The 13,836-nt window shown below is 33.7% G+C and overlaps 1 protein-coding gene across 4 annotated transcripts in view; it reads left to right on the forward strand.

The window, feature by feature from the left end:
- SMCHD1 (structural maintenance of chromosomes flexible hinge domain containing 1) overlaps positions 1-13,836 on the forward strand; it is a 127,455-nt gene that overhangs the window by 61,329 nt on the left and 52,290 nt on the right. For 3 of the 4 annotated variants that reach the window (XR_009047968.1, XM_057698830.1, XM_057698828.1), the window contains exons 23-29: positions 1,839-1,978; positions 2,607-2,741; positions 4,698-4,925; positions 7,042-7,190; positions 9,640-9,728; positions 10,318-10,436; positions 13,091-13,258. Coding sequence is in view for 3 of the 4 variants with exons in the window: in XM_057698830.1 (XP_057554813.1) it covers positions 1,839-1,978; positions 2,607-2,741; positions 4,698-4,925; positions 7,042-7,190; positions 9,640-9,728; positions 10,318-10,436; positions 13,091-13,258 (1,028 nt within the window). In the remaining variant the exon portion in view is untranslated. The remainder of the gene's footprint in view (positions 1-1,838; positions 1,979-2,606; positions 2,742-4,697; positions 4,926-7,041; positions 7,191-9,639; positions 9,729-10,317; positions 10,437-13,090; positions 13,259-13,836) is intronic. The other variant, XM_057698829.1, reaches the window with a different exon arrangement.

Here is a 13,836-nt window from a genome sequence, read left to right on the forward strand (position 1 = left end):
TTTGAATGCCAAACAGTGCTAACAGAAATGATCAATTAAAAAACAGGAAAACATTTAGGAAGACTTGAGTGAAGTTCTAAAAATAATCTTGGGAGAAAAATGTGAATATTGAAAATACATTGGGAAACTATTCTCAAGGATAAACTAATTAGGCTTATGTTAGAACTGGATCTATACTTTTTCTGATATAACTAAATATTTCATATTATAAGAAGAAAAGTTTCTTATGCTTTTATGTTGTTAATTTGAATAATGATTTCTCAACTCGAAAATGAAGTTACAGTAAAGTTAGGGTACAAAAAGCCAGCTAATTTGAGAATCAGTCTATTGTGGAGGTTCAAAGAGTGCGTTCTGGCATCAGCCTTTCTGGTTTTGAATCTAAGCTCTGACACTTACCAGTGAGGTATAGTTGTTCTGTGCCTCGGTTTTCTTATGTGTAAAATGAAATAATACCTACTTTCACAGAGCTTGTGTGAAAATTAAATGAGTTAATATGGACAACCCTTACTTTGCATGGTTTTGGTGGTAACTGACTGGAGGATACACTTTCAAGATACACGAATCCTCATTAACACAGTACTGTGCAGAGTGAGAAGTACATGTGCTCTACAACACATAGAATAGTGCTTGTTATGGAAGCTTTAGCTCTGATATTAACGATACCATGATCATATCTTTGTCCATATATCACCTTTTGTACTGGTTTTAATGAAAAGAAGCATATTAGCTATTTCCTTTCACAAATTCTTGTAGTTTGAGCTTTCCCTCAAGCATGAATTGATAAAGAAGTAAAGATTGGCCATTGGTAGAAGTATAAGAAAAAAATTATTGCATATTAATACTTATACTGCTTTTATTTTAAGAGGTTAGCTAAAATGTATGGATTACTCAGATCTACTCAAGGGAAATTCTTATTAACCAGATAGTTCTGACATTTTTTTAGAATTTGACAGTGAAGGTGGTAAAGTGGAAAGTGGAACTGTGCAGTGATAATGGTCAAGAGGTTTCAAATTACAAAACTAGGATCTAACCTGAGTCTGCTACTTAGAAGCCATGTGACCTGGACAAAATAATTAATCTCTCTGGGTCCCAGTTTCCTCATCCATAAAATGGGAATAATAATATTTATTGCCTCCTTGATCAAGATCATTATAAGGATTCTGAGAATAGAGTTGGCATATGGTAAAAACACAAATATTAACTGATAAAACTGTTCTTTGTAAACCTGTTTTCTCAGTATTTAACATAAATTGTATTTTAAAATATCAGTGTTCATAGGTCATATCAGGTAATCTTGCTGCAAAAGTGTAAACCCTCTTTATTAGTTTAGAAGGAACTTGTGGTGCAGCTTGCTTAGGATATCAAAGTGTTGTGGGCAATCTAACAAGTAAATTATCTGGTTATGTCATTATGTGAACTGGTCCTTTGAGCAAAATTACCTAAAACAGGGTGCAGTGTGCCTGAGAAATCATCTCACTGTGTAAAGTAAAAGGTAGTTTAATAAATTTTTACTTTTATTCTTGAATACTTTTTCTCCAGGATATCTTCAGTATTTCACGTTTGGGTGATTTCTAGCATGAGTTGTCACTGTGTCTTAGCTTGTTGCATGAAACTAAGTATAGACATGAGATATTTAATATAATTGAGGCAGCTCTGGTCATGTATAGAATCTATGCATTTGGGAGATAGAAATGATTAAACATGGATATTTTTTCTCTCTTGGCATTATTTAAAAGATATTAAAACTTGAAATGTTAAAAGCTGTTTTTTTTTTTACTACTTTAACATTTCAGTTTTAGAAACTTGAATCTCTGTATCATTATACAATTTGCTTGTAGGTCCCCCTCGTCGATTGAAAGTGAAACCTGATTCTGAAATTTTAGTTATAGAAAATGGAACAGCTTTCCCATTTCAGGTAGAAGTTTTGGATGAATCAGACAATATAACAGCACAACCAAAATTGATTGTTCATTGTAAGGTAAGCTATTGTAAGATAAGAATAAGTAGATTTTGAATCCCATGGTAGTAAATGGAAATCACTGTATCTTTTGGCTCCTTTATAGTAAGCCTTATATAGTATCTAGATCATGTAATGATTATTCCATGGAGAAATTTGTGGGATATTTCATTGCCAGTAGTTTTCAGTATTCCTAAGCCAGTAATGGTGCCAGCTGTGCCAAGCATTGGACTACAGATTCCTCCCCTCTCTTTCCTTAGTCTGTCCTCCTTATTTCAGGTGAAGTATTTAATTTATGAGTAGAACAATGGAGATACCCTTTATGATTGGGGATGGATGGATAAATGAATGTGAGTAAAAGAGCATAAAATGGAAAGGAAAACCCAAATAGGTGGAGTGAAAAAAAGAAAGAATAATGGTTGAGGAAGTTGGTTTTTCTTCCAAAATCAACAAATTTTACCTACAATTATAGAAAGTTACTCTTTTCATTCAGAAATTGTCTAGAATATTAGGGAATTATATTTACAGTTTTCTAATTTATAGCCAGAAATAGTAGCTGTACTAAATTATTTGAAAATTTAAATAACAATTATTGAATAATAAGTTACATTTGTTTGGGGTCTTAAATTATTTTGTATGCTTCCAATAGTTTTCAGGTGCTCCAAACCTTCCACTCTACGTTGTGGATTGCAGTAGTTCTGGAACAAGTATTTTGTCAGGACCAGCAATTCAAGTTCAGAATATTAAAAAAGACCAAACGCTTAAAGCAAAAATTGAAATACCTGTAAGTTGTTAATTGTTATTCATTAATATTATATTGAGTCTTTATACAAATATTCTTTAACAGCTTTATAATATTTTATGTAGTTGTTTGACTTTTTAAAATGAGATACTTGTGATTCTTTTAGCCAGAGGGAAGAAAAGGCAAAAATGAAACGGTATAGTAAATAACATTTTGTATCAAATATTAGTAGTTTTCTTAATCAAACCTGTAACAATATCTATAGCTATTATTGATTACATGTTCCTAAAATTAATCTTTTCCTATATTAAAATGTGACAATTATCAGTTTTATTTTATTCTCTTGTTTCTTGTAGTTTACACTTGTTTCTTAGAAAGTTTGGTAAATGTCCTTATTGGAACTGCCACTGAAGGATATATGAACATTTAATATGTATGTATAATGAAAAAAACCAAACACATAGTTTTTCATTAGTATTTTCCTATAAAGAGGTTGCTGTGTTAACGTGCCGGTAGGATCCTTGTTATTGGATATGCGTCATGGCTGAAGGTGAAGCCAGCCTAGAGGATGGCAAGCAGTTGATACAAGCATTTGGTTTCCTAAGATTACTGAATGGGATAACATACTTATACAAGTAAAATACCTAAATGTGATTTCTTCGTAATTGATATGGTTAGTAGATGATAAAATACCTAATCAGTTGATTAACCAGTGTTTTTCCTACTAAATATACATCAGCTAAGCTATCTTGAGTCTCAAAAGGGTAAAAGCTTTTATTTTTTAAAATTAGAATGAGGTGATTTGACTTTATTCTAATCCTTTTGAAGCTGATTATATTTGATAATCCTCAAATATTTGTTATGCATTTCCTTTTTTTCAATAATGTGGGCAACATTTTTAAGCATACTATCTTGCAAAAGATCAGGAAGATTCAGGAAGAAAAGGGAGACATCTAGGCTTGCAAAGCAAGAGAGCATTTATATATAATTATGTGAATAATGCAGAGCAGCAACAGGCAGAACACCAAGAGGCGAGGTCAGTTAAGACAAAGACTGAGGTATATCTTGTAATGTGCAGTTAAAACATATTATCCAAAAGCGGTGACTCTTAGGTTTGAGTCAGGCAAATAAGCTATGCTTAAAATAGGGAATGGATTATTTGCCTGATACTCTGTGAGGTAAAAATTTTGAACATGTCATTGTTCATGCAAATGGGCTTCAGTAGAATGACTGCGACTGGATAAGGAGTTGCTCAAGGAGACATGAGCAAAGTAGGATTGTAAAGGTATTTTAAGCTTAGGCTTAAATGAATTTTTGTATCCTGTGGAATGCACTATTCCTAGATTCTGAAATAATTACGTACTGTTTTAATTTTGTGTGTCTAAAATCAATTTGTGTAGCATACCAGCTCATCTTTACTGACTTTTGGAACACTGATGTGCCCATAACAAATTATAAATATGCCAGCTCAGCCTTCAGGACATGTAGAGTCCTTATCTAGCTACAAGCAACTCCGTCCACTTATCCCAATGTAAAATTGAAAAAGCTCTTAAAGCTCATTAAATAATATATTTTATGGCAATTATTTGTCTTTAATTTATGGAAAATTCTTAATTTATTATACCTTTATTCTTATTAACAAATGTTGGTCACCAAATCTGTGTCATATGGGTAAAATTTCACAGGTTTGCAACACTTCTAAGTAAATTTACAAATTAAGGGGAAGGACGTTCTTTTAAGTCCAAACATGCTGGTTTTTGATTTAAGAATGTGGCCACTGTCATTATTTATAACTTGATGGTATAAAACATGGAATCATTAATAGTATAGTGCCCTCTTAATGAGAAAAAACCTATAAATGTTAACAGTATATAACATGATCTCCCATAATATTAGAAATAAATTCTTAAGCAATATGAAAGATTCACCATTAAAGCCCAAAACTGTGTTTTCAGTACAGATGTCATTCAGTATATTTGTGTTTTCCAATCTTCCTAGAGTTGTAAAGATGTGGCACCTGTGGAGAAGACTATTAAGTTGCTTCCCAGTAGCCATGTTGCGAGATTACAGATATTCAGTGTGGAAGGACAAAAGGCAATCCAGATCAAACATCAGGATGAAGTTAATTGGATAGCAGGAGATGTTATGCATAATCTTATTTTTCAAATGTATGATGAAGGAGAAAGAGAAATCCATATAACATCAGCTTTAGCAGAGAAGATTAAAGTAAGTATCTCAAACAGATTATTTGCAAGAATTTTGTACATTTTTTGCTTGGAAGTTTTTTTGCACAGGTTTTATAGGCTATCCTCTAAGAAGAAGCTTATCACAGAAAAATAGTATGATTATTTAAAATCCCAGGCTAAATAAGATTTTTTTCACGTACTAGATTAAAATGTTGAATGATTGATATGTGACAAATTCGTGCTTAGAAAAATGATTTTGACACGTAAACAAAATTCCAGTCCTGATGAACTGTATTTCTATACTCACAAGCAAGATCACCACTTGACCAAAGCAGTGTTTTTGTAGCTATTCTGAAGGCACTAAAGAAAAGGTTTGTTAAAGGCAAATGGTAAAACAATATTGTTAACTACAGACCCCTTGTTTGGCCATTCGAAATTGGTATAGCAATCTCTAAAAGTGTGATCCTTAGACAATGGTTTTCTCAGTTTTTAGTAGCTTCAGGTGGTCCTCGTAGACCTGCCATCTAAATGCATCATTTGTACCTTGATAGGGTAAATCTATATGTTGAAACTTTTAACAGCTCACTTAATAGAGAACTAAAGCAAAAATAGTTAGATTTTTTTTTTTTTTTTTTTTTGCCATACCTCGTGGCTTAGTTCCCTGACCAGAGATTGAAGAACCCAGGGCCTTGGCAGTGAAAGCATGGAGTGCTAACCACTGGACCACTAGGGAATTACCCTCTTTTGCACTGCTATATTTTGTAGCCATCCTGAGTCACCAAATATGGGATCTGATATTTTAAAAGAATTGTTTACCAGGGTTCAGCTGCCATTAATATTTAAAATCTTATTTGGAATAACCCCTTGCTCCAGCCAGTTTACTTTTTTCCCTCCATAATGAGGGAAGGGAGGATTGTGAGAGAAGTAGTCCTTATCCTGCTTGGAAGGGAGGCAAGCCATTTTTATCTCTAACAGCAAATTTGAAGGCGAGTAGTTTAAAAGTGGTATCAGCAACCTGACTTCTGAACTGATTCCTTGCTTTCTCATAATAAGGTTTCCACAGTTTTAGTTTCTTACTAAGGTTAAGAAGAATCTTTGACTTGAGAGCCTCTTTCTGTATATAACCTTCTTTTTGCCATTCTCTAATATATATGTTTAAAATCCAAAGATTTTAAAACATGCACCTTAATTGACAGTAAAGGATATTAAATACTTTTATTAAATGTATGTACTTAAAGTGGTTTTGTAGTCTTTAGAGAATTCCCCGATATTGAGGAAAGTCAACCCTGACCTGGGAGTTCATTGAAGAGAAAGCACAACTAGGGTGAGGGAAAACCTTTTTGTGTAACTCCTGCTTGTTGCTTCCATTATTTTAAAAAAAAAGGGAAAAAAAGGTATAATAAAGAATAAAAGATGGTTTAAAAAGATAAAAAGGTAACTAAGAAAGTTAGAACAGCATAGACTAGGATCAAAATATTAGAATATCAGTGATTTAAGAATCACAGCTATAGAAGGCTAAAAGCATAAAGTTGAGCTAAAAATTCTTAAATAGAAAAGATTGGAAGTTTAAAAGTAGGATACAGTAGGGTAATCAACTTAAAAAATGGATCAAGTAACAAATTAAAATATGGAATTTAAGAGATTTAAAGTTAAAATTAGAGCTAAGAACATTTGAGAGTGGATTAAAATGAAGATGTGTCCAGGATGGTCTTCACATTAGTGGATATAGCTTGTTTTCTCACCTTGCTGAATAGAGTCCACTTAGATCTCATTTAAAACCTGTATTAATAAGATTCTTTTCAAAAAAAAATTGACTGTTCTCAGAATTGATCACATGATTTGATTGACATGGTTTTTTTAAAACTGTAATGACCATAGTGATACATCTAGTGGCAGAATGCTAAAGAAAGGACTTAGGAATATTTATTTTATTGCATTGAAAGATATGGCAACATTAACAGGAAACAATGAAGAAGATACTTTTTATCATAGTAATATATGAACCATCATCGTTTCTGGTCATAAAGGGCTTTTCCTCTTCCTTAGAGGTGGGGAGGATGGGTTATAATTTTAAGAGTCTTTAGTAAGATAAGTGGCAGTTGGAAGGCATTAGATTAAACTTTATATTATTCTTAAATATATAATTTTTCTTCTAGGTTAATTGGACTCCTGAGATTAACAAAGAGCACTTACTACAGGGTCTGCTTCCTGATGTACAAGTACCAACATCTGTAAAAGATATGCGTTATTGCCAGGTTTCATTCCAAGATGATCATGTGTCTTTGGAAAGTGCATTTACAGTAAGGTTTGTGGGCATATTATATTTTGAGGTATTTCAAAATTCAGCACATGGCAACAAAAGTGCCTTTTCTGCAAAGCACACAAGTCAAAGTTTTTTTTTTTTTTAAAGAACTTTTATTGAGATACAGTTAACAGACAATAAACAGCATATATTTAGAGTGTACAATTTGGTATCCCAGTCTCCCAATTCATCCCCCCCCAACCCTCCCCGCTTTCCCCACTTGGTGTCCATGTGTTTGTTCTCTACATATGTGTCTATTTCTACCTTGCATTTCCTCTTTCATAGTTGTTAGCATTTGCCTTATGTATTGAGGTGCTCCTATATTGGGTGCATATATATTTATAATTGTTATCTCCTCTTCTCGGATGGATCCTTTGATCTTTATGTAATGTCCTTTCTTGTCTCTTGTAACATTTTTTATTTTCAAGTCTGTTTTATCTGACATGAGTATTGCTACTCCAGCTTTCTTTTGATTTTCATTTGCATGGAATATCTTTATCCATCCCCTCACTTTTCAGTCTATATGTGTCCCTAGGTCTGAAGTGGGTCTCTTGGAGACAGCATATATATGGGTCTTGTTTTGTATCCATTCAGCCAGTCTGTGTCTTTTGGTTGGTGCATTTAGTCCATTTACATTCAAGGTAATTATTGATATGTATGTTCCTATTACCATTTTCTTAATTGTTTTGTTGTTGTTTTTGTAGATCTTTTTCTTCTCTTATGTTTCCCGCTTAGAGAAGTTCCTTTAGCATTTGTTGTAGGGCTGGTTTGGTGGTGCTGAATTCTCTTAGCTGTTGCTTGTCTGTAAAGCTTTTGATTTCTCCCTCGAATCTGAATGAGATCCTTGCTGGGTAGAGTATTCTTGGTTGTAGGTTCTTCCCTTTCATCACTTGAGATATATCGTGCCACTCCCTTCTGGCTTGCAGAGTTTCTGCTGAGAAATCAGCTGTTACCCTTATGGGAGTTCCCTTGTATGTTATTTGTTGTTTTTCCCTTGTTGCTTTTAATAGCTTTTCTCTGTCTTTAATTTTTGTCAGTTTGACTACTATATGTCTTGGTGTGTTTCTCCTTGGGTTTATCCTGCCTGGGACTCTCTGTGCTTCCTGCACTTGGGTAGCTATTTCCTTTCCCATGTTAGGGAAGTTTTCAACTATAATCTCTTCCAATATTTTCTTGGGTTCTTTCTCTCTCTCTTCTCCTTCTGGGACCCCTGTAATGCGAATGTTGGTGCATTTAACATTGTCCCAGAGGTATCTTAGGCTGTCTTCAGTTCTTTTCATTCTTTTTTCCTTATTCTTTTCCCCATCAGTGATGATCACCATTCTGTCTTTCAGGTCACTATTCGCCCTTCTGCCTCAGTTAATCTGCTATTGGTTCCTTCTAGTGTAGTTTTCATTTCCGTTATTGTGTTGCATATCTCTGTTTGTTTGCTCTTTAATTCTTCTAGGTCTTTGGTAAACTTTTTGATCTTTGCATCCAGTCTTTTTTCAAAGTCCTGGATCATCTTCACCATCATTATTCTGAATTCTTTTCCTGGAAGGGTGCCTATCTCCTCTTCATTTAGTTGTTTTTCTGGGGTTTTATCCTGTCCCTTCATGTGATACAAAGTCCTCCGCTTTTTCATTTTCTCTATCTTTCTGTGGCTGTGGTTTTCAGTTCCACAAGACAAAATACTGCTGATACTGCTGTCTGCCGTCTTGTCCAAAGTTGTTTTTTAATGTAGAAATTTTCACAATTTTTTGGAAATAGGTTTGTCTTTGGAATAAAGCTTCACTGAAGATAGTGATTAATTCTTAATATTGTTATAAACCTCTGCTTAATTGAGCCTCTGGTATCTGTCAGAGCTAGAACTTTTGATAAAGGAAAGCCCTCCTAGGACATGCAACAGTGAAAACTCATGCAGAATGACAAAGACATGAGAAATACAAAAGATGCAATGTGATCAGTCAATGTGTGGATCAGTCAAGGAAGAGTTCTTTCATTAGTTAGTGATGATTTTCAAAGCCAAGTCCACTTGATACAAAAGGGAAATATTTAAGTAAATATATAGAAAATTTATCCTTCACCTGTCCTGTCAGTTACTCAGCTGCCTCTTTTTTAATAACCTTTTTCACTTTAATACCTCTACATATTTGCATACTATTCCAACACTTAGGATAGCTCCATGTTTGAGATAAAATTGTCATGTGTACAACTTTTCAGCCAGAAACAGATCTCTTGATGAGTCATTCTTAGCGACCCACCTGTTTTAGGTTGTTTTCTCTATGTTCTTTATTTTCTCTATTTTTTGAAGGGTTAATAGCAATGTTATATAAATGGAGGTATTTGGAGGGGTGTTACTGCATTTAAATTTTAGAAAATGAGTGTTACATATGTTACTCTTTAGCATATTGAAACTAATTTTTTTCTACAATTAATGGTGTAAGTAAGGCCTTTAACTTGTTAATCGCAGACCACTTCCTGATGAACCTAAACATCTAAAATGTGAATTAAAAGGAGGAAAAACAGTACAGATGGGCCAAGAGCTTCAAGGAGAAATAGGTTAGTATGGCTTGCTTGCTTGCTTTAAAACACTTCTGTAATATGTCCTTACATTCATGTTTTGGCATACATAATCTGAAAGGAAAACTTTGGGTTTATATATGGTTAATGGTTTAAAATCCATTGGAAAGATTGGAGCATTTTCCCTATCTTTGCCTATGCTGAGCTAACTGAAATCAGTTTGGCAAAAATAGTTTGTTGAAAAAAAAATGTTGACTTTTGTTAGTAATGATAATAGTTAATATTGAGTGTAAAGTAAATATATTAGTGGATTCATATGTATTCTATATTTTTCTTTTATCTGTAATACTACATAATACTAAATTATTTCCTTCAGATATTCATGGTAAAAAATTTGATTAACATTAGCATCATGTTAAATATGTAAATATAAGTGTACTTATGTATATTCTTATTATTTTATAGTGATTATAAAAGAAGCAAGTGTAATTCTTTTTTGCCAAAAAATATACAAGAGAACAAAGTTAGAATGAGTGTCTAATTTTATAATTAAGTGTATAAGTGTGTTTATGGATATTTATGTTTTTATTAAGATACTTTAAAATTAAACTTCCTCCCCCTTTTATAGTTATAATAGTTACAGATCAGTATGGAAATCAGATTCAAGCATTTTCACCAAGTTCTCTGTCTGCCTTGGGAATTGCTGGGAGTGGACTTGATAGCTCACATTTGAAAACTACTTTTCAGGTATGACTGTTTTCTATAACAGTTGGCTTATTCCATTCAGTTTATATATAACAAAAACGTTTGGGAAAAACAAAAATAAGAGAGATTTGATTTCATTGTTTGCGATGAAAAATTATGAAAGACATTCAGATAAGTTTTATAATGAAAAATTTTGAACATATGCAAAAAGAGTAAATAGTATAAGTAATTCTCATGATCCCATCAGTCAGCTTCAACATTCATAATTCCCACCCCCCCTTACCTATCACTTTGAAGCAAATTCTATACATCATATCATTTCATCCTTAAATATTTTGATATGTATATACAGGTGGTTTTTCATGTAGTTATTTGAGTAAAATTTCTTGGTGCTCAGTCCCTGCATTAAATAGGATGCCTGGGAGAAAACTAGTTGTAAGAGTTTGCACTGTGCAGTTAATTGAAATTAGTTTGAAAAATAAGAACCCTGGTGGAATTATTTTGGTTTAAACAAGCAAGGAAACACAATGTGTTCTTCTTGGAGAGATTAAGAGTCACATTTTTTTTTTTTTTTTTTTTGGCACACGGGCTTAGTTGCTCCGTGTTATGTGGGATCTTCCTGGAGCAGGGATCGAACCCATGTCCTCTGCATTGGCAGGCGGATTCTTAACCACTGCGCCACCTAGGAAGCCCTTCTTGGAGAGATTAAAGACAGTTTTTGAGAAAAGATGTTGGAGTTGAGCCTTCAAGGAACCTGCCAGGTCAAAAAGAAGGAATTCTAAGGTGCAAATAAAGTTGAATCCATTTAGGGCATTTAATGGTTTTTAAAACTCTTCTTTCTTTTGGAGCCTCCCTTACACCTTTTACCCAACAGAATAATCATAACAGCCTCCTTGTTGCCCTTCCTAACTAGAATTTCTGTTTCCACTAATCTGGTAGGCTATATTATTTTCTAGTTTTCAGAATATCACTTTCACTATATCTAAGCACTGCTGTGGAACTTTTAATGGTGTTTTGTTTACTGTGAAAGATAAGATTTGATCTTTGACTTTCAGGTTCTTTTTTCTAGCTTCACCCTCTGCATAGATGATAATGTTCATGTACAACAGTCAGATATTAACTGCTGTTGTACATGAACAATCTCTGCTTCCTGTCTCCTTATACACAGACTCCCATCTTCTTCCACTAATTATTCCTGAATTGTAGCTTGTCTTCCTACATCTTGTTTTCGCCATCTATTAGATTCCCATGAACATACAGGCATGCTATAATATCTCCCCTCTCATAACCCCCGCCCCCCCAAGAAAAAAAACCCTCAAAACTTCCTTGTACTGCCCTCTTTCTCTCCTCCTGTTTATAGTACAGCTCCTTGGAAGAGTTGTATATATTCTCTGCTTTCACAGTCTTCACTCATCCCCAAGCAAGCCACTGTCAACTGTGTTTTTATGCCCTGTGCCACCTGACCAGATCTAGCATCAGTTTTCAGTTTCCATCGTATGCCTTAGGGTGGCCTAAAGTACTCCATAGTATTCCACTGCAGCACACCCTGTCTCCTCCCTAGGCTCATCCAGTCAAGTTCTTAAAATCATTTCCACGTCTTCATAAAATGTACTGCTCTTCTGAAATACAGTCCCTTAATAATCTCAACATTAGACCTTAGAGAGCACCTTTCAGAATTTTGTATTTAATTCTATTTATACTCATCTACAATTTGTATATGTGCATGCAGATTTTATTTTCAAGATTTGAAGTAAAACCAGAATAACTTTCAAGATTAAGACATCACCTCTTCAAAAGGGCGTTTGGTGTTTCACTATTAAATGTGGGATTCTACATTAGACTGGCATATTTTGAACTTTCAGTATGTTGCACTAATGAATACTTAATTTGTTTTCCAAATAATGAAAAAGTTCCTCTACACTCAATGGGCTTTTGAGGGAGATTAATTTTTATTGTTTTGCAGTGTCTTTTTACAGAAAATATTCTATAAACAGTTGTTTCAGATCATAAAACATGACATTTTTAACTCTGATTTTTAAAATGTGATGGAATAAATTTGTACCTAATGGAAATTTAAGATGATGAAATCATTAAGGGTCACTATTAAAATGCAAATGTTTATAGTGCTCATGCCAGTACAGAATCAGTTTACATATTTCAGTCACTTGGCAAAAATTATATGCTAGTGTCATTGATTTCCATTAATATATGTTAGGCATTCAAAGTACCAGTGATTGGGTAGTGACAAGTCAAAGCCCCACCTTCTCGGAGATCACCTTGTAATAAGGAGAGCATATAATAGGTAAGGAATGAGTGACAGGAAGAAAAATAAAGTGGCCTATGGGAATAGGGTACCATTATATAGGGTGGTTGTGGAAGACCCCTCCGATTAAGATATTCTGTGAGCAAAAACCTAAAGAAAAGCCATGTAGGTAAAAAAATGTTGTAAATTGAGGGAAGGAGCAAGTGCACAGGGTATTGGGCAAGCACATGCATTGCTGTTTGGGGAACAGAAAGGAGGCAGTGCAGGTGTAAATAAGAAATTAGGAAAAGATCAGGTAAAAGGACATAGCTTGAACCTTTCAGATCTCTCCCTCACAAAAAAAGAATTTCACTTTCTCCTCTCAAGGAAATGAAATTCAGGGCATACCATTATCTCTCTGTTTTTTTTTTTTCAATGTGCTTTTCCTCACTAGGAAAATACACAAAGTATAAATGTGAGAGGCATCAAATTTATTCCAGGTCCCCCTGGAAATAAGGATCTTTGTTTTACTTGGCGTGAGTTTTCTGACTTTATTCGAGTGCAGCTAATTTCTGGGCCACCAGCTAAACTTCTCCTTCTAGACTGGCCAGAGTTAAAGGAGGTAAGTACCTTCCTGCCTTGATTGAAAGATTTTAATATCATATGACTTATTGCTTCAAAATGTCAGTACATCAGAATAGTTACATTTTGTTGTTGAAGTAGTAACAGTAACAATAATAATAACAACAAAAGGACAAAGTAATATGAATTTTAAAAATACTTCATTATTTAGTTCATCACTGTGACCTCATTTGTTAAAAAAAAGTTTTAATACTTCAAATACTAAGAACTTTATTATAGAAATTTTAAAATATGCATAAAAGTAAAAATAGTATAATGAACCCCCAGTTTCAACAGTTACTGATTTTTGCCCAATTTTATTTCATTGTTCTCTCTCACTGACTTATTTAAAAAATGTTTTTGCTGGAGTTTTTAAAAGCATACCAGACATCAAGTCATTCATTATATCCATAAAAACTTCAGTTTGCCTTCCTATTCAAATAGTTAAATCTTAAATACTAATTTTGCAAATGTCTGTCAAATCTGTTACCTTTCAGTTTTCATTAAATTTTTAGAATTCTAATTTTAAAATGTTCACATTCTGGTGTTCAGTTATGGTGTGGCAGGGCCTTATCTGTT

This window comes from Hippopotamus amphibius, chromosome 11 (genome assembly GCF_030028045.1).
Source record: "Hippopotamus amphibius kiboko isolate mHipAmp2 chromosome 11, mHipAmp2.hap2, whole genome shotgun sequence".
NCBI classification, from domain to species: Eukaryota; Metazoa; Chordata; class Mammalia; order Artiodactyla; family Hippopotamidae; genus Hippopotamus; species Hippopotamus amphibius.